The sequence below is a fragment of the Sylvia atricapilla genome, chromosome 1 (assembly GCF_009819655.1).
Source record: "Sylvia atricapilla isolate bSylAtr1 chromosome 1, bSylAtr1.pri, whole genome shotgun sequence".
Taxonomy (NCBI): domain Eukaryota; kingdom Metazoa; phylum Chordata; class Aves; order Passeriformes; family Sylviidae; genus Sylvia; species Sylvia atricapilla.
This window is the reverse complement of record NC_089140.1, coordinates 69,131,053-69,151,678: the sequence shown is the minus strand read 5'-3', so window position 1 is coordinate 69,151,678 and position 20,626 is coordinate 69,131,053. Positions and strand designations below refer to the sequence as shown.

General features: G+C 41.5%; 1 protein-coding gene across 2 annotated transcripts in view; it reads left to right on the top strand.

Annotated features, from left to right (window-relative positions):
* Positions 1–19,991, top strand: part of GMDS (GDP-mannose 4,6-dehydratase) — a 405,745-nt gene extending 385,754 nt beyond the window's left edge. For both annotated transcript variants that reach the window (XM_066325722.1, XM_066325731.1), the window contains exons 10-11: positions 18,569–18,637; positions 19,003–19,991. In XM_066325722.1, the coding sequence (XP_066181819.1) occupies positions 18,569–18,637; positions 19,003–19,065 (132 nt within the window). In that variant the 3' untranslated portion in view covers positions 19,066–19,991. The remainder of the gene's footprint in view (positions 1–18,568; positions 18,638–19,002) is intronic.
* The last annotated feature ends 635 nt before the right edge of the window (positions 19,992–20,626 follow it).

The window sequence follows — 20,626 nt, the reverse complement described above, 5'->3', positions numbered from 1 at the left end:
TGTCATGGTGGGACAGCTTGGATTCCCCATCAGTTGGGGCAGAAACAAGATTATAGTTGCAGGATAAGGAGATGTCTGCAGCCACTTGAAGGAAGGCTGAGATTTCAGGTGAAGGGGTGCTCAGACCAACATAATTGCAGTGGAGGAGGTCTGGACTGTACAATAAGAGGCTTAAAAGACTCATGGTCCATTAAGAAGGTAGGAGCTTGGTGAAGTCTGTTGAGCTGGCAAAAATGTGTTCCTTTTCAACTCCCCTGCACCAGGCTGGTATGCTCACAATTTTCCAAAACAATTGTTGTTTACGCTGAAGTTTTTCGCGTTTGGTCTTTCTCCAAAACCAGATTTCATTGTCAGGTTTTAGCAGAAGGCTTGCTGTTGCTGCTTGGGTGGGCACATGTAGGCTAGAAGGATATTTTTAAAACATCTGAATTTTATCATGCAGTCAGGAAAAAAAAGTGACTGAAGTCTGGTACTTGGAATGAATGAAATTATTTGCTAATACCAAGCACAGATGAGCTTTTGCAGGGCAGTATGAAATATATATTGCTTTAACCCATTTGGTTAAGGTCAAGAATGAAGTGACTCAATGTCCTGGCTTGTTACAGACATGCTGTTCCTGCATGGAAAACTGATTTGAATATTGAGCTTTGGTTCAGTGTTGTTGATTTCAACATGTGATGGATCAACCTCACAATTTCAGAGCAACCTCAATTGTCCAGAGAACTTGCAAGCCCTCCTGGCAGTGTTGTGCAAGACCAGAGGGTTAGTTTGTTTTGTTTTGTTTAATGGAGTTGTAACCTTGCCAAGCAAAGAGACAGACATCACATCAGCAAGGACAACTTTTTGCCCAATTTTTACACTCTGCTGAGATCACAACAATCTCCAAGAGCAAATCTTTACATTTTTTCAAAAAATTGGCTTTTTTAACATGTCTCTTTGGGGTGTTTGCCTACAACACAGCTCACATTTCTACTAGATACTCTTAGATAAATCAAGAATTTTATTTGTGGCTTGCTCTGCAACTGTAGACTAGCGGTTTCATCTTTTTTTCTGCCTCTAAGAGGATAAGAATTAGAAAATATCTGACAACAAATACTGTGTAAAGATAAGAAATGACTGTTGTTATTACAGAAATATGGAACTAGGTGATTTCTACAAATACTGGCTTCATTACTATCATTACTATTATTGAATTAGTAGTTGTGGGAAAGATCTATAATGCAAGAGAAAATAGACAACTGAAATTAATAGTTTATTAGACTGAAAAGGAAGAGAAAAGTGTTAGGCAATTAAGAACCTTCTTTATGGTCCAGTCCAAGAAGAATATTCAATAAAATTATATTGTTAGTAATAAAGTGATCTTCCTGGTAACAAAACTGGGAGTATTCCTGCTATCATTCCTCCTTATTCTTACTATCTACTGCCATGTAAGTAGCAAACCAGTAACTTTCCTAAGTCAGTTTGTACCCAAAGTGAACACCAGCATCCTTCTTGAAAGCATTCCAGTTGTAACCAGGGTCGTAAAACAAAACAGAAAGTTGATGGTTTTACTGTGATGCACATTGCAATCAAGTAGTTATCTGATGGATCATCTACTTTTTATGATCCATGATGAGAAATATAGCTGTCATATGAGGAATAGATTTCTCATCGTAAAACTTGCCTCTGTAATTTCAGCACCTGGATAAGTGCTGCCTCAGGTGCTGATTGTGCTAGTAAACACTGTCTGAAGAGTGATTTCCCCATCTGTTCCTCCTGCTTCCAACTAAATGCACAGTTTGGCAACAAATGTGTTTCTGCAGTTCCCTCTCGTTCAGCAGCTACTGCTATTAAAGAGCTCCCATTAGGAGGTTCCTGTTGGGTAGCTGCTGATGCAGGAGTTCACCTGGGGAAAGAAAAGCCTTGCATGTAGGTCAGTGTTTCTGTAGATTGCTGGTGAAGCAATCTCTCATGGGAATGTTAACTCTCTTGTGGTGTAGATCACTTCAAGTCGCTGCTGCCACTGCAAGGGGCTGAACTCACGTACCCAATTCGACTCAGGTTTCCAGTGTAATAGGTGAGGAAAAGCTCCTAGTTTATGTAGAAGTTTTTATCTCTGCACTGGTAAGGCAATTAACCTGGCATTTGGGGTAGATGTCTAAAATCAGAGCTCTCGAAGCTCTTGTACCATATTTATGTACAGCACATTCTCGATGGGAGACAAGAAGATACACATGAGGATGTAGATCAAAACATGCAGAAAGCTGCAATGATTTCACCACTATCCATAGGATTTCTGGTATAAATCAAATGGATGTTAAAAGCGAGGAAACCTCTTCATCTAATGTGATGATTGAACCACAGGAACAAATTTTCCTCTCAGATTTGTGTTGTGGACCCCCTGTGTTAGGGAGAGGTTATATGTTTCAGCGTGCTGACAGACACTATTACATACTGGGCTTTATTCACCCCTGTTCCGCCAGCCTCCAATAGCCCTTTGCACCTCTGAATCCCTCTGCCTTTGGCACTTCTGCTGGTGAGACTCCCAGATGGGGGTGTGGTTTAGCTAAAATGGGTGCTTTTCACCAGAAGAATAAATTATTCCTATACTACTGTCTGAAAAGGGTGGATCTGGAGCCAATTTAGTGAGCATAAGTTACAATTGACTTTGGAAGTAATAACTTATGCTTTGAGCTGCCTTAGATGTATAGCCAAGGAGCTGTCTGGCTGCATGTGTTTTTACACATCTTTCAGCTAAATTAGAAATCCAAGTGCAAAATCTAATTTGTGGAGATATCTTGGAGATTTGCGACCTTCCCAGAAATACTTTGAGTCCATAAACGAGCCAGAGGGTCTCCTCTGGTTTCATCTACTTTCTTTTTTTTTTTTTTTAATTGCCATATATGGCACATTGCTAAATAGTACATGAAGTTTATTATGCCTTAATTCATGAATCTGGGTGTAATTTTCCCCAGTTCTGGCAAGCAAACTCTGCTGAAAAGCTGGTTAGTGAAGGGAATCAACTGAACATCCTCTTCAGAGATGTGACCAAGGATTGAAGTATATTCATATGTGTCAAAGGTGGAAAAGCTGTAGGAAAGCCTAAGATGGGGATTGCACTGAGCTGAGAAATAGGAAGACAGTGGGTGGAGCCTTTAAGGAGATGGGGAGGGTGGTAATGGTGAAATGGAAGAAAGGTGTGGTGGAAAAGCACCAAATGGAAGATTAAAATAACGACAACTGGAGATATTGGGAAGATCCAACAACACCTGATCCAAGGAGGAGTCAAGCTGGATATGGCACCTATGCTATTTGTTGATACTGAGAAAGAAAGAGCTTAAAGCAAACCTCGAAGCCAAGGGGAAAATCTGCTGTTGAGTTTAGTGGTTTTACATCGTGTTAGTGGAAAAAGGACTAAATCAAGCAGACATATAAATTGCAAGAATAATGGCACATGGGGACAGTTCATTTCTTCTTACTGTCATGTTTATGAGTTTAGCCTGGTGGGATGCTACCAGCAGTGATGATGAACATTACAAACCTGGACTGTATTTAGCCCGCTCAGTCACTTCTTGGCCAGGCTCCTGATGATTTCAGTGGAAGATTGCATGAGAATGTGCAAGTCCCTCCAACACTGAAATAGTAATTCTCCCAAAAAATATTCTGTTAGATAGCGTGAGCAGGTGTACTGAATTGCTGGCATACTTTTAGTATGCTTGTTAGCACCTCTGATGAGGTCAGTTAAACAATTTCAGCCTTGAATATGGAAGCAGAAGCACTTAGGGATTGTAGCAAGAGGAGCTTTATTTCAGACATATGCTAAAATTTGTGTGAAAATACGTAACTTGAGGCACACAAATGAGCAAAAATTACCTAACGAGAACAACAACCTAAATGTTCTTTTAATATGTGGATTTGAATTTGTTCAACATTATGTATGTTGCTACACTTATTTTTCTTCTTATGTAGACAGGCACGAGTCTTCCCTGCATTGTACTTTGTCTAATTCATACCCATGCAAAACACAGACCAAGTGGGAGTAAATCGAGTTGGTTGCACCTTCTAGTTAAATATGTGAATAACTATTCTGGATGTAAAGCAGCTGAAAACACTACTGCTCTTACATGGCATTTGCATGTCTGCTATCATGAAGGATCACACATTTCACAGAGTTCCTACACAGAAAGAATTGCAGATGACAAATGTCCTGTTACTTATGTAGCTGGTAATTTTTGTATGCAATTACCAGAACTGCATGCTCAGTTCCCGTAACCATGTGCACAAAAAAAGACTACAACAGCCTGCTTAGGGTTGTTAATAACATGGTCCAAAGTCTCAGTCTTTATTGTTTTGTTGTTTTATGCTGGTTTTGTAAGAGAACTGAGCTAGGAATTAGTTTGGTTGTTGACTATTTGAGCAAAAGGCAGCATACATGTATGTGTCCTGCCAAGGCTGCAGGACTGCAGAATTTCTGCGTTGACCTCCATACAGTTTAAATGCTGAACTTGATATAAGGAGCTAATGGGCCAGAAGTTAGATACTGCACCAGGTGACTAGCTGTAGTGCACGGCTCAGATAAGGAGCAAGCAGCTCCTGAAATTTTGCATTTAAAATCTTTTAAAATCCATGCATTTCAAACTCTCAGTTTCATAGTGAGGCATGAGTCCCTGCCATAAGCGATTCAGAGTCCGCCTGCGGTAGTTAAGGAATACTTAATTGGCATTTCTCTTCTTTGCATATCACTGTTCTCATCGGTTCTAGTACGTGTGGATTTTTTTCCCTCCTGTACAAACCTCTTTGCCTTAAAAGACTCACGAAGGAAATAATTAAAAAGTACACAGGGGAAAACTGTCTGAGCAGAAGGGGCAGAAATCCAAGGTGCTGTAGGGAGTTGCCCCAAACACTCTTTTGGATGATTATTAATTTTTTTCTTACTATTATTTTATGACGCTGTTTATGTTTAATTACTCATGTTTTCCTAACCTGTGTGACAGGCATAATCTGAAGAGCAGTAGTAATGATCAAGCTGTGGAAGTGCCAGCTGCTGCCTACGTGCTCAAGCAAGCATAGAGCAGGCAGTGTCAGGAGACAACTGTCTCTTGATTAGATCTGAACTTCTCTTTTTTCTCATGTTGATGAAAATGATCCTGACTGTTATTATTTAAATATAAATTATGCCAAAAGATGCTATGAAAAACGAGAGCTCTCTCAGGTCACTGCCTGTATGGAAGACTAAGTTCATGGGACTTTACTGCAGTACATGCAGTTAAAATGTATACTGTTTTAGTTGTAAAAGATACAGTTGGTATATTTGGGTGTTTTTCATCTGAAAATTAAGTCTTTAGAGCAGAAAAGACAACCCAATAAACTCATAAGTTTTGTTACTCTCAAGTCAATCATAGCAGCCTGGGGAGGAAAAGTTGAGGAAGTGATGATAATTTTTTAGTATTGCTAAGATGAGTATTTGATTTTTATGTGAAAGACACTATAAAAGAAAATCCAGAAGCAGAAATAAAAGTGTGACTATAGACACATGAGAAATATGTGCTTAAATATATCACCTTCTGCATCAAGGTGCTGCGTGATCACATCCTTGGAGCAGTTTGCTTCTGGGGGGTTGCTCACTACAAACCAATGGCAAGGACTTACACAGGGCAAATTGTGCCGGATGCAGTGTGATATGAATTCTTGGCTTCTTCATCTGTAGTAAGCTACACATTAGAGGGAAATAGCAGGATATAGCCTGGGTTCTCTTCTTGTTGCCTCCTCTCATTCCGAGTGTTGGCCAAGTCCCTAAATTATCCTGCCTCTTAGCCTCATGAAATGAGGGTGACAGTGCTTTCTTCCCATTGTAATGTCATTACTGTTGCTTAGTTACATAAAATCCATATCTTCTCTGGTGGTCCTTCAGTGTCACTGCTGTGCTGCTGTGAAGCAGTTCTGTATTGCCTAAGTGGTAATACGTCTAATTGAAGTCTTGCTCAGGTTACAAGTGGAATGAAGCTGCCAAGATGTTTATCTAGCTTTCTTCAGCTGCTTTTGAGTTCTCAGTAGATACATGTAAGTTCTGTAATTCACGGCTTTGTGTGTTCATGTGTATTGCCATTACACTGGAATACGTCAAAGAAAGTAAATCAAGCCAGAAGGTTTCACTGGTGACCTGCACTGGAAAGGAGATGAGAGCTGTAGATGAATTCTAACACAATATTCCAGGAGGTGATATTTGACTTTGATAAATTTTCGGAGAAAGGGCTGCCATTTCTGTGTTTGTACAATGCATAATGGGACTCTTACCTGGCATCTCTACCCTGCCAAAACATGAATGAAAAATAGGATTGCTTGTCTGAGGAACAGCTCTGTCTTTCACATTGAAACTTGGCAATAAATGTGTGTGAGTGGTCTCGAGAGACACTTTCCTTGTAAAGGAGTCAAGTGATTGATGAGGCATCTCACATTTTAAACATTATACAGGTGAAAACACTGGAGTATTCTGAGCCCATGCCTGCTGCTCTGTATGGGTGCACAGTTTTTAAGCTTACTTTTTAATCATAGAACTAAAGAAGGTTTGATAAGTAGGGCAGGACCAGTAGAAAATACTAACTGTTTTCCTTCTGTAATGAAGTTTTTCATGTTTGACCGCTGCAGAGTGAAGTAATGAAGAAGTTTTTGGTAACAGATCCAAAATTCCTTTCTTCTAGAGTTGAAAGTATTTAAGAGAAGAAGGTCATTGGGAGGACAGATTTTGAGAAGTGGTATATGCATTTGGTGATGCTTTGGAAAGAAGCAGAGCATATTAGCCTCGTTTTTGAAGTGTATATGGCTAATGCGCTGCCAAAACTGTGGAATTTTATAGGCAGCTACTGTGAATAGTAATAGCAGTCAATGAATCTGCTTTTTACCCCTACTTACACTGGCACTGTGAGCTTTAGGATATCTTATTGCTTCTTTAAACTTATTTCAACATAGTTTTAGCCCTGTCAGCAAATCTCTGCTGTTACTGGTAATATGAATTGTCTCCCAGAACCCTGCAATGTTCCACACAAAATCCTGAGTAAGAGAAAGCTGGTGTGTGACTGAGTACCACTGGAAAAGAAAAAGGAACAAATCTGTCATGATACAGAGAGAAAAGAAATGTTCAAGTGAAAAGAACACTATAGTAGAAAATTTCAGTGTGAGGTATCATGTTTTGAGGATGAAGGAGAGATAGGAAAGTAAGGCCAGGTTTAAGATGATGTTTGTGAGCAGGAGCTTGATGTTCAAAAGAGGCATGGGACAAGCTTGAATGAAAGAGAAAGACTGGGAGACACATCAAATTAGGAAAGAAATATGTCTTACAATGAAAGGAGATAAATGGGGTTTTGCAGGAAAATAACTTCACCAAATCACAGGAAAGATTTAAGCAAGAAAAAAAAGTGAGATAAATTAAATACCAAGGTACAGGAAAGATGCTAGAAAACAAAATATAGAACTTTAAAAAGAAAATAAATTGTATTCATTTTATTGATTTATTGGAAGATTGTGTGATGAGTTTAATGTCTACTCTGAAAGTGAAAGATGTCATAGGAAAAATGATGATTTTTTTTTCCCAGGCTTTCCTGTGCAGGAAATGTAATAGGAAGTTATTTTTATTAACGAAGATCAGAGAATATGCAACAACAAACTACCGAGAATGGTGTGGAAAATCCGGTTATTTTTCCAGTCAGACCAGAAGAACCTGTGGCCATTGACCAGCAGGAGCCTAAGGGTCAGATTATTAAGGAGCAGGATCAGTGACCTGCACAGCAATTGGAATCTGTGAATCTTTAAATACACACCAACAAACTTTACATTACAGTCAAAAAGAAATCTTGAACGCCATGCAGGTGGTATTTGTAGTCATTCATTAATTGCTTTGTGCTCTGTTTTGTCTGCCAAATTAACACAAAGAGCAGACTTGTTTGATTTCATTTGCAAATGTGAAACCAATTGATTTTATGGCAATATACTGCTTGCTCAGCAGTATTTTTCCATCAAGACAGTCAGGTTACACCAGTCACCAAAAACTGATGGGGCAGAACAGTGAGAGCATTGGACTGAGAGACGAGATCTTTGGCAGAATGTTTTGGAATTTATTAGGGGGGATGCACCCCTCAGTTCAGTGTAGCTGTGGTGCTGAAGTGCTGGAAGGACTTTATCCTTTCAAGAGCTATGACAAGCTGTGACAATACTCAGCCCATATCCATAACACGCTTGCAAGGGACTGTGAGATGAGGGAATAGGGAGCACAATGCCTTTATTTGCAGCCATAGCATGTGCTTCATCTGTAAAATATATTCAGCTGGCTACCTTGTCTAGACTTAACCAGTGACCAGTGTTTTATCTTAACGGGTTTGGTTGAACACATGTGCAGAGTAAAAAAATGTTTGTTTATGGGCAGGAAATGCATAAGCCTTTTAATGAATAAAGTGTGAGTTTGAAGCATTAAATGTGACGTGCATTGTTGTGTGCTACTACCTGCAAAGGGTTCTTCTTTGTAGTGTCCTACTTGGACTCAAGTACTAAATCCTTCATCAAAGCAAGTCTGATTATCTTGCACATGGTTTTCCTGAAAGGATGTTATGATTTTCTAGATGTTTGGTGGCTGGTGATAAATTAGGCTTTTATGATGTCATGTGAAAGGCCACTGCTTGGACTTCCTTCTCTATGAAGTGCACAGGAGAATACATTTGGGACATACTCAGCATCAGAAATTTTCCTACCTTGTTTTATTTTAACCCTTTTGTGGACTCGTGCTTGTCTTGTAACTCTGTTCAGACAAGGATAGCTTCATTTTTGCAGAGAAGAGCCCCACAGTATCATGTTGTGAGTCCCCTCCATATGGAATTTTTTCCCCCCTTGGGTAAAAAGATCTCAGTTCTTGAGGTCCCTTGAAGCTTTTCACAGCTTAAACTCTCTCCAGATATTTTGTCCTGAAAAGGGTTTTCAAATCAGATGGGAGTTTTATTGAGAAATTGGAATGCAGTGAGGGGTGGGGGATAAGGTGATGCGTCCCATAAATTAGGTCGGGTTTATGACTGTGTAGAGGGAGGCTGCTCCTAAAAAAACAGCCAGCAGTAAAAGGCAGATTGTGACTTTGTCCAGAGAAGCAGCAGCTCCCTTCTTCATCCCCCATACTGCGGGGAGTATTTTACAATTTCTACTCAAACAATGAGAAATGACTGAACATCCTCTGTGCTAACCCTTATGTATTAGTTAATCCATAGCAGGGAGGAAGACAGGAAGAGAGAAATATCCATCTCCTCTCTGTCCTCTTCCTCCAAGTCTCACCATAAGCTTCACGGGGACAGAGGTTCATGTAACTCTTTTAAGAATTAAGGAAAGAGGTGAATTCTCTCCCGCCCTACTTCAGGTGGTGAAGTGAGAAAAGGGCTAAGACAGCAACTGCAGTTATAGGTGATTTAATTAGAATTTTTCAATTATTTGCTCTTTAGATGAAAAATTCCATTTTGAATAGAGTAATATTTTATTAGGGCAAATATAACAGCACACCTCTCCAGAAAATATTTTAATATCATTTTGATCTTAACATAACAAATGCCATGAATTTTTCAGAAATGTGAATGTTCATGGGGTAGCAAAATCACCACAAACAATGCATCTTGTAAAAGAAAAACTTTATGAAGAAGTAATATCCTGAGTTCATAGATCTGCTTTCACTAAATTTCTGCTTAATGCTCTGAAAGTAGATAGATAAATAACTGTAAGTTGAGTACAAGATAGCTGTCCTAATGTTTACTGTTTTGTTACTTATCATTTGGTATTTGAGATGAGATCATCCAGAGATGATTACTGAATTTGTTTACATTTCCAATATAAGTTGCTATAAATGAAGCATTTTTAGTGGAAGAAGAGAAGAAATTAAGTAGGATTGCAGCATGGATTGCTGGGGTTATCAGTTTTCCTATTCATCTTTACATGTCAGTCAGCAAAGACAGCTGAAAAAGACATTCATTCCTGCACAATAAGCCCAGCTAAAATCAAACAACTTCACAAAGTGGTTTCCTGATCTTTGCAGAAAATGTGAAGAGTAGGGAATGATGAGAAAACTAACCAGAGCAGATTAGGAAAAAAAGGTGAGAATTACATGTTAAAATTTCAAAGGTATCGTGCCCTCACCTAAATATACATAATGCTACAATAAAACAGCATATGATGAGGATATTATCTTACTTTCCCCCCCAAAATAGTTGTCAGAGTGGAGAATGGGTAAAGCAAGAAGAAAACACATTTAATAGTGAGCATAAAGCAGCACTTGAAGGTACCAGTGAAAAGATAAGAAACCTCTTCTCTTCCTGTACTACAGCTGATCTCCATCTGTATGAAAGAGTTTCATTTCTCACAGTGTCCTCTTTTTTAGTGATGTGCAGGTGACACATTTGTCCAGGGAACCTGAAGAAACATGCTCTTATACAACCTCCTCCAAACCTCAACTGTAAAAGAAAAATTCACAAATGCTTCTAACCCATGTCATGCAAAATCTATGTTATTCAGGCACCTCTTAATGCCCAGGTTAGTTTGAAACATGGAATGGTTAGCTCACACATCAGCAGCCAGGCTACGGGGCAGTGTAAGTCGATGGAAGTGGTACCACCTGTAACCAGCATTTGCAAAGAGCATTTCTGTTTTGTTATAAGAGTAGGAAAATCTCACTTGGATAATTATTAGTTCGCATTTTAGCAAACATGCTAAAGATCTTAGCTGTGAAGTGTGTGTTTGGATGACCAGGATGACATATCAGAAAGGAAGGATTTCTGCTGGAGCAAGGCCAGAGGAGGGCTGGAAAGATGGTCAGAGGGCTGGAGCACACCTCATATGAAAGACAGGCTGAGAGTCTGGAGGTTGTTCAGCCTAGAGAGGATAGAAATAGAGAAGCATTCCAATACCTACAGGGAGACCTACAAGGGAGCTGGAGAGGGACTTCATGCAAAAGCATGCACTGAGAGGACAAGGGGGAATTGTTCTAAACTGTAAGAGGGTTCAGATTAGGTATTAGGAAGAAATTCTTTACTGTGAGGGTGGTGAGGCATTGGAACAGGTTGCCCAGAGAAGCTGTGGTTCCCCCATCCCTGGAAGTGTTCAAGGCCAGGTTGGATGGGGCTTGGAGCAAGCTGGGGTAGTGGAAGGTGTCCCTGCCTATGGTAGGGAAGTTGGAACAGGGTGTTCTTTACTGTCCCTTCCAACCCAAACCTTTCTCTGATTTTGGGATTGTGTCCAGCCCTAATACTCAAACTATCATGATTATGGTATGTATATGGCAAATGGAGTGGGTTTCATTTTCTTCCTCTCCTCCATAAGTTCTCTGCTTTTTTAGGAAAAGGATTCCTGTGAAGAAGGAATGATCTTGCCATTCGGAAGCCACTTTGGCACTTTGTAGGGGCGTGAGCCGAAGCTACAATTGCACTTGTATCCAAATCCAGGCTGGGGAACAATTTCCAGGTCTTCCCAGGCATGCAGAATTGGGCCTCAGGGCAAACTGCGAGCGAGAGAAGCACCCGGCTCAGTGCAGCCAGCTGCAGGAATATATCTGTTTGCGGCAGGAGGGTTTTCCCTGCTGCGGGGGGAACACTCTTTGCCTCATGCCTGGCAGCCTGAAAAGCAGCCACGGCCCCACCTGCAGCAGGATGCCCCTGCACAGAGCTGTGCGGGACGGCTCCCGGTGAGTGAGACCGCATGCAAAGCGAGTCAAATTCAGCACTGGCCTCGGGGATATCGGGCTGTAATTCGGGAGGAATGTTATCTGGCTCGGGGGACGGCACTGGCCAAGATGTTTTCTCAGGCTTCGCTTGGCAAGTGGACAGATCTGAGTGAGGCTCGGCCCTGCGAGGGGCTCCTGCGCTGTAGCTCTGCCGGAGCTCGGCCCGGGGCCGGGGTCTGTGCCCGGGCTGTGGCTCATGCGGGCCCGGCTGCCAGCAGTGAGCCCATTTCCCCGGGCGGAGCATTGTTCCCGGCCTCCGGCCGCCGCGTGGCCCCGCTGATGGACAATACCAGCCGGCCCCGACTTCCTGAGCAGACCAGACAGCTTGCTGTTTTCTTCGAGCCTCTTATCACCCCCTGTCATTGAAAGGGAGGTCTGGCTTCGGCTTCGGCTGGGGCTGATAGGCAGCAGCGAAGTGGAAAAGGCGCAGGGCAGGGAGGGGAAGAGGAGGAGGAGGGAGAGGAGCTCCATTACTGTTATTATCGCCCTAATGTTTATTGCTGTTCCGAGTTCATTTGCCTTAACCCTTTGGAAGCTGGTCAAATTAAAGATTATCAAACCGATAAGATAAAGCCGCTGTTCTACCGCCCCTGGTTCCTGGCGGAAAAGCGAAGGTTGTGCTCAGGTTTTATTGACCGTGTGGTTTGTGTTGATGCCTTATTGCTGGAGTACAGGGGGGTCCCGAGATAAGACCTCACCCTAAAGGTGCCCAGCGCTCGCAGCCTGCCAAAGTCCATCGGTGTACAGGGGCTCAGCGCAGCGCAGGATCAGTCCTTTCCTCAAGTCATTCTTTCCCCTTCCCTTCCTCCTCGACACGGTTTTAGTAAAGATTCAACTTTCTGAATAGGGAGGGGATTTGCATAGGAAAACATGCTAGGGGAAAAAAAAACATTCTGCCTCTTATTTTCAATGGCATTTAATTATATGTGAGTTTCAGCCTATTGGTTGCCTTTGCCTTTTGCCTTTTCCTGTGGTTCTTTGCGAACAATACTGTCTTTCTGCAAAAGACTGCTGACCCAAGAGTGGAAAGCAGTCTGTTCATGCTGCATTAAAACAAATTTAGATCAGGAACCAAATTCACTGGCATTCTTCTATTCCCTCGGTACCCCAACTGCTCCACAACTTTGCTTTTCTAAGAACAGTGGAAAGAAAAAATGAAAACTGAGCAACAACACATTTTGGCTCATCTTAAATTCCTGGAGATGTTTACTGTGCTTCTTGTCAGGCTTGGGCTTCGCTCTTCAATATGTTTTATCTTCAGTCTCCTCACATTTAGTATGGAGATAGGAGTCTCTTGCTTTATAATTACACAGGGTTTTCATCCCTGTTACTATAGATATTATAACAAATATTACCCTTTGCGAAGAAGCCAAGCCAGTGTTCTCTGTCTCGTGGATCTCCAGAAGACCACGCAGAGCAGTGCACAGGAGACACAGTGCTCGTTACTGTGACTCCTTCTAGGGTTTGATCCAAGCTCGGCTGAGCCGTGCATTGAAGTTTGCACCAGTAAGGGGCATGTTTACAGCCTCTACAGCTCTGGTATAGTGAGACAGGTCTGCTTTTCCTAACAGAGTGCTCAGAAGAAGTCACAGTAACTGTTTTCCAATGTTGCATCTGGGTTAAGACACGATGTCCCCGGGCCTGGTGGCGAGTGTGGCAGAACAGTAGGGAATGGGGACAAGGCTGATGGTGAAAGAACTGCCTAGTGAGCAATACATGCAGTCTCCTGACATGTTTGCAACATTTCAACAAGGCTGTTCTCCAAGCAATAAGCTGCAGCAGATGCACATATGTACTGTGGGGCTTGTGTTACTACTGAGATTTACTACTTGAACCTTCTTTTAAAAATGCTGTGTAAAATGCTTCAAGAAGCACACAAAGGGGAGATTATTTCACAAGATAAACCTTAGCATAACATTACTGTGATATAATTTTTAGTAGAGCCTGTTGTGATAGGACAAATGGTAATAGGGTAATAGTTTTAAACCTAAAGAGGGTAGATTTAGACAAAATATAAGGCAGAAACTTTTATTATGAGAGTGGTGAAACACTAAAGCATCTGAAGCAGATTTCCCAGAGAGGTGGAAGATGCCTCATCCCTGGAAACCTTTGAGGTCAGGTTGGATGGAGCTCTGGGTAACTGACCTAGTTGAAGATATCCCTGCTCAGTGCAGAAAGATTGGACTTTACGAGTATAAAGGTGCCTTCCAACCCAAACCATTCTAGGGTTCTATGATAATGATGAAAACACACAACTGCAGTCTCATCAAGTATCTATTTTTTTTTCTTTTAATGGAGTAAGTTAAAGCTAAAGTGATGGTTTAAAGAAGAAAATAAGAAAAATAAAACACTAGTGGGGTTTGCAGGAAACTCTCTCAAAAACAGAGCCCCTCTGTTCTTGAAATCCTTTTTGAAAAAACATCTTGAGCAAAAGTGCAACACCAAACACTCAAGCCAGAGCCTCCACCAAGCTGGGTCAGTACTCTTTGCTTATGGGAACCCTGATGTAACAAATCATCTTCCAAGCAGTGGTGCTGATTGTGAACGTTACCCTGGCTGCTTTTCAGATGCAGTTATACTGTTGTGTGCTTAGATCAAGTTTGTTTATTTTTAGAGGTAAACCCTTGTCTCTGCTTCAGCAAGCAGAGCTGGGCACAATTCCATCACAGGTGTTTTACTGAGGACTGATCTCAGTTTTATTCTAGTGTAAGAGAAAGCAAAAGCTGGCATTGGGTGCTGGCTTCAGTGAAGGCACATTTGAAAGGCAGTCAACCAAACTGTAGTAATAAAGGAAACCTTGGCTTTCTTTCAGGCCACACTACCTCCTTTTTCTTGTGTTGTCTTGAGGCTTTAAATTTTCAGTTAAAGTTAATTGAATAAGACAGTGATACAATGCACAGTGAAACCAGATCAATCACTGCACAAGACAAAATAGGAGTTGCAGCGACACTCAGAATGAGAGCTTGGGAAATGTGATATTTACATTAAAATATTTTACATTTTTGTCTCATGGTTTAAAAACCAAATTTAAAAATGCCTTACCACATTGCATAACAAATTTCTTGCTGCTTATCTGTATGCATTTGCGTGTGTGCATTTGGACAACAAAATTGAATAATCGCAAAAGCAAATTTAGTAATAATGGGGTATTTTCTACACAGTTACACAGCTTCAATTGCAGAAAATGTAAAACAGAAAAACTCACATCGTAGGAACTCATTCTGTTCTCTGAGAGGCAGTCATGACAGTGAGCTCCATATAAAGCTGTAGGAGACTTTACTTGCTCATATTAAGTGGCAACAGAGAATTTGACTGCTGTCTTTTTCATCTTGCTTCCCTTTCAATATTTACCTGGATATTGTTTCTGACTCTTAGTGTGCCATTAAAACTTGTCATTACTAGTCACTTATGTTAACTGCTTGCATGGAAAATAAGGACTTATTCCTTACAAAATGGATAACTAACAGCAAAGACTTGATTTTATGTTCATGATCTGAGTGCTGTAAAAACAACAGAAAGCCTTGATCAGTGTTTTCAGGGTTGTAGACTCTTAGTATCTAAACCCTCAGAGTTTTCAGGGAGTCAAAGGGCTTTGTTTTCCTGTCAGTATGTAAAGCACAATGGCACAGAAAAAGTAATCCTGCAGGAATACAAAACATGAAGTGCTGTCATTTCATCACGTGCTTTTCCATCAGGAAGAGGGATATGGGGCAGTTTATATTTGCAAGAACCGACCCCCATTTCACCAAACCACCTCCCCACCCTTGCCCCCCGCCCCCACACCCCCCAAAACTATGAAAATCCAGGTTTTCTTCTGCGGAATTTGATCTCTTCTTTCTTCGCTTTCTGATCTGGTTGTAGTTCCAGAAGGCGACGCCTTGGTACTGAAAAATTAACACACTTTAATGATTAATATACTAGAGGGGCTTTTTTGGATGGTGGGGTTGTTTGTGGATTTTTTCCTTTTGGAAGCTTGACAGATACATCTCTGGCTTCAGTGAAAGACTTAGACAATATAAACAAGCAGTCATTCTGTTCCAGGAGAAGCTTTTTTTTAATATTCTTATTTTATTGTAATTACCTTATTGTTTTCGTATTATTAGCTACTTGTAGAAAAATACAGGAAACATGACTGCAATACAATCCTTTAATCAGGAATAGCTTTGTTCCAGTCATCTGTTCCATTCAGTGTTGAAACTTTGGCTAATAAGAATACAATCAAACCCCGAGCTCAGGTGTAATATTATGGTTTCGTGTGGCCTCTGTACCTAGTAACTTCTGTAAATGAACCTTTTTAAAAGTGCCTAGGAGATATTTTGTCTGTAATGCTGTTTTCAAGTAAATTTAAAAAGTTGTATTTCTCGAAAGAACACAAACTCCTTGAGGAGCACCACTTAGAATCTTTTAACCCAAGTCAGCTGGGGAATTTGTGTTATCATATATATTGAATCTTCTACTCTTTTTCTTTTTTTCTCACAGATTATGCCCTAATACCTTTAGTGCATTATTGTTAAAGACTGTGAATTTTTAAAGGAGAAATATGAGAGGTTTTATACCTGGATGGCTTCAATGTACTAGTTGTTTGTGTGATCTCTGTGTATAATCCAGTGCTGCAAATACTTCCCTTTTACTGATTTGTGCCTACCCCCAAGCTTATTTTGGCCTACTCAGCAAATGAGTGTTTATGTTTTTGAATAAAGGGCTGGAATTAGATATTTTTTTAGATAATCTGTTTCAAGAAAAAGCATTTTTCCAAGACAGTTAAAAGACTGCTCCCAAGCTGTTCAAAAGCAGAATGCAGCTACATACTGCAGACCATGGCAATTCATTTTGTGCTTCCTAATAATTTGTTTTGTTGTTTTTCTTTTTTTAATGGGAAGATAATATTGTAGATAAGGCTTAGTTTCAAAGTATGTTTTTTGATATAAAGATTGTGGATGTAAAAGTTTTACTTCCATAACACTTACAAAAATGAAAATCTAAGTTTTGTGATATAGCTGTTATTGCTTAAAACTAGGTGATATTAAAACACTTCACTTCTAGCTAATGGCTTGAATTAGGGCTGAATAAAAGGCAATTGTTTTTATACTGAAATTATTATTTTATGAATGATTTCCTTGTTTCCAGACACATATATATACACACGTATGTAAATTAGACTGAACTCCAGATAAAAGACATACCTCCATGAGCACATTAGAGTCTGATCCAAATTTTATCAAAGTTAGTGGGCGTCTTTCCCATTTCAAACCAGATTTTGCAATCCATATTCACACGACCCTCCAGGGGATCCCTCAAGTTGATGCAGTTTTGCATGACTTGGCCTCAAATGTCTCCTGCAGTTTCAAAAAGCCCATTATAGGGCTGCAGTAGGAAATCATTTAGTCTAATTTAAGGAAATCATGGCGAGTTTTTTTATTGTCATATCATTTTGTTCTGATCCATCTGTTTACTCTCTTCTGAAGGCAGGATGAAATGCTTTTTAGCCTAAAGACTGAACTAGTAAAACTGCTGCCTGGAATAAGTCTCAGCAGACGTGTTTGTTCCACATCCCCTTCTTCTGTGCCATATTTCCTTTGGTGGATTACCTCTGCTCCTGGAAGCAAGCTGTCTAGCTTTCTTGTGCACAGTTATGAAGAAGAATTTACTACATTTTACTGCACAGGATGAGGTGATTTTGGAAGTTAACATGATCTGAACCGCATATGATCAACAGAGAACATCTGAAAAATGTAGCATGCAGCATTACAAGGTAGAAAAATCTACATTCACCAAATGCTTCTTAGCTCCACCGCTGGTCAGAGGGTGGAAGAGGGAGAGAAAAGGCAGTCCTTGCCTTTTTCTGGAATGCCTGCTGTGTAACCACCACAAAGTCAAATGCAGGAGGAGAATTCAGCCTTAGCTTTGTTGTTCTGTAACCAAGCTGGGTTTATCTGGGTTTCTTTACACCTAGACAGATGTAAGTTTAGTATTTATTGCTAAAAAGTCACACAGCTTGTGAGAAGAGATTATATATTTTATTCAATCAACATATACATTTGGAAAAAGCTAACTGTTTAAATGCTGTCTTCCAATTTTAAAGAAAGATACAGCCAGTTTTTGAATACAATTACAAACGCAGTTAAAGGAGCTTTTGTCTCTGTTTAATTTTGTTACATTATTTTTGATGACTGGTTGTGGGATTGTTTTGGTGTGGTAGCACTTTTAAGGATACTTGAACAGTAAGGTGAGCATGACCAAAGTCTTGGTTTCTGTAATGGTTTCAAGGCAATTTATTTTCATTTATGAGATATTTACACTTTTATTTGCATGTGAATACTCAAAATACCTTAGGAAAAAAATATGTACACATTCAAAAACTGGATATTTACTGGTGGTTCATATGTTTACCTATATCCATAGCAGTCTTTCAGCATCATTTATCTGTGATCATGTTTTTATTTGTAAGAGACTAGTTGTCATGTTTTCTCTGTGATTTACATTATTTAAACAAATGGGGGGAAAGAATTTGAATCAGCTCATTCACTAGCATGACTAAGATGTACAATAACTTCTTATAAAATGTTCACCGTTAAATAGCTGTAAGGCTGGAGTTCAAGCCCTTTGTGTACAAACAAACAAAGAATAACTCTTTCCATCTGAAACAGCCTGGTGAAAGGATGCTGCCTCCTGGTGATTTAATAGGCATATGAGCTTCCACTAAAATTCCATCTTCAAGATAAATAGTTCGTCCTTGGAAGAGTCCAATGGTGGGCCTGGCCCGTGCTCAGCCCACAGGGAAACAGGAGCAATGGGGAGGCCGTCAGGGTGGGGAAGGTAACAGTCCTTGCAGTGCCTCTCTCTTCTTTTCCACAGGACTTTCTGCAAGGGGACTCCACCAAAGCCAGGCAAAAGCTGAACTGGAAGCCGAGAGTCACGTTTGATGTGAGTGGCCTTTCTGGCGTGCTTTGTACCTGCTGGGTGTTCACTAAAAACAAATCACAGGGAGGGGAAGGGAGGGGGACACCTCTGTGTGGGGTGACCTGGGCACCCTGAGATACCCCATTTTCAGTACCTCTGCATGGATGCTTGCTTTGAAGAAAGCAGACACTGTGGCAGCCACGGGCACCCCCGTGCAGAGCAGTGCACTGGCACACCAGGGCTGCTGTGGGCAGGGCCCAAAAAAGCCCCATCCTCTCCTTGTTCTGCTGTGGGGGGCCAGGGGAGCTTGTCATGCTCTGGGGCATTCCTGACATGCTGCTCATTTTCCCCTGCCCTGAGGCCCTCATCTGTCTCTCTCCTTCCTGCAGGAGCTGGTGAGGGAGATGGTGGATGCTGACGTGGAGCTCATGAGGAACAATCCCAATGCCTGAGCCCTGGCTGGGCCCAGCAGGCATCACAGGACCCAAGCCACAGATGCGACCCATGGCCAGCACTGCCATGAGCCACCAGGGTGGGCAGCTGCCCCCTCCCTGTGATGGTTTTATTGTTGGCCTGCCTGTGTGTAAAAGACCGGTTTTATTCCTGCCTCCACCCTCTACATCCTCCCAGTGCCTCTTGCCCCACACATCGCCCCAGGGTCAGCTCTGCCTGGGCTAAATCTGTCTTCTGCCATTAACTGGGGAAGGATTATACTGTACCTGAAAACTTGATCAGCCAGCAAACCCATTGATTTCCTTTTTAATTGAGACTCGTCTTTCTATTCTCTAGAACCTCCAACAAATTTTTAGTACTTTATCCCACTTGAGAAACAAGGCATTCCCTGCCCCCCACTCCTTCCCTCTTCTGCATCAGCAGACCTTTGGTGCAAACATGGGCTCACCATGCCTCCAGACCTTGCCCCACAGATTGTCCTTTCTACCTTTCCTGAACACTCCTTGTTTTTCTTTCCTTAGCAGCCTTACCTCCACCCCAGCAGCCCATTTCCAGCACCTGAACTCTGTAAAAGTTTGGATAACTTGATATAACTTGCAGTGAAATCGCCTTTTGACCATGCTGAATTAATTCCTAATTGCTGGAATCGCTTTCAAAACAGTCAAGCTGGGGCTTGTATATGTTTTTCAGATCTTCATTTCAGAGAGTGCATGAGTCACAGAAAGCCTTTTTGTCCAGCACCTTCTCAATCCGGGGAGATTAGGGTGTTTTGGTTTTTGATCCCCTCCCCCAAGAATCAACCCATTCCCCTTCCACCCTCTTCCTGCTTACTATAATTAAACCTCAGACAGGAGCGTGAACCATTTCAAAAGATGACTTAAGAAATAAAAACAAAATAAATAAAAAAGCTTAAAAAAAAAAGAAACTTCAAGGTGAGTAAATATTTTTTTGCCTTTTCTGCCAAGGTACCTGGGTTATCCAGAGGTCGTCAAGCCCATACATTTCCCGTTGGTTTAGGATCTTCCACCCACCAATTACTCCCATCATTCTAACTTTATGCCTGGAAATGGGCAAAGAACAAGATGCACAGGAGGGAGGGACACAGGAGACACACTTTCTGGAAGTGCATCTCCTACTTTTTAACTTCTTATAGGGGGGACCCCCATGTTAAAAGGAGGCTAATCGTTGGATGGGGGTGGGCAGCTATGCCCGGGAGCGGTCCCATGATGGAAGTGATGCAGGTGACAGGAGGGAGCTGGAGAACAGCCTAGGGGGAGCCGGGAGGGTGTTCCGTGCGCGGTCTCCAAGGGCGGCATTTGCCGGAGGTGCCGTGGGAAATGCTCGGCGCGGGGTGAAGCGCGCCCGGGCAACTGGAGCAGCCGCTTCCTTTGGGGCTGTTCCTTCCAAAGCGCGAATGGGGAAAGGGAAACGTGGGAGCCCGGCCGCTGCTTGAGACCTACAGGTGCACAGAGTACGAGCCCTCGTAAGGCGGAGAGGAGAGGGAGCTGAGGAGACAGAAGGATGTCCCTGTTGTGCTCCCTCCAAACATCTCCCCACGTG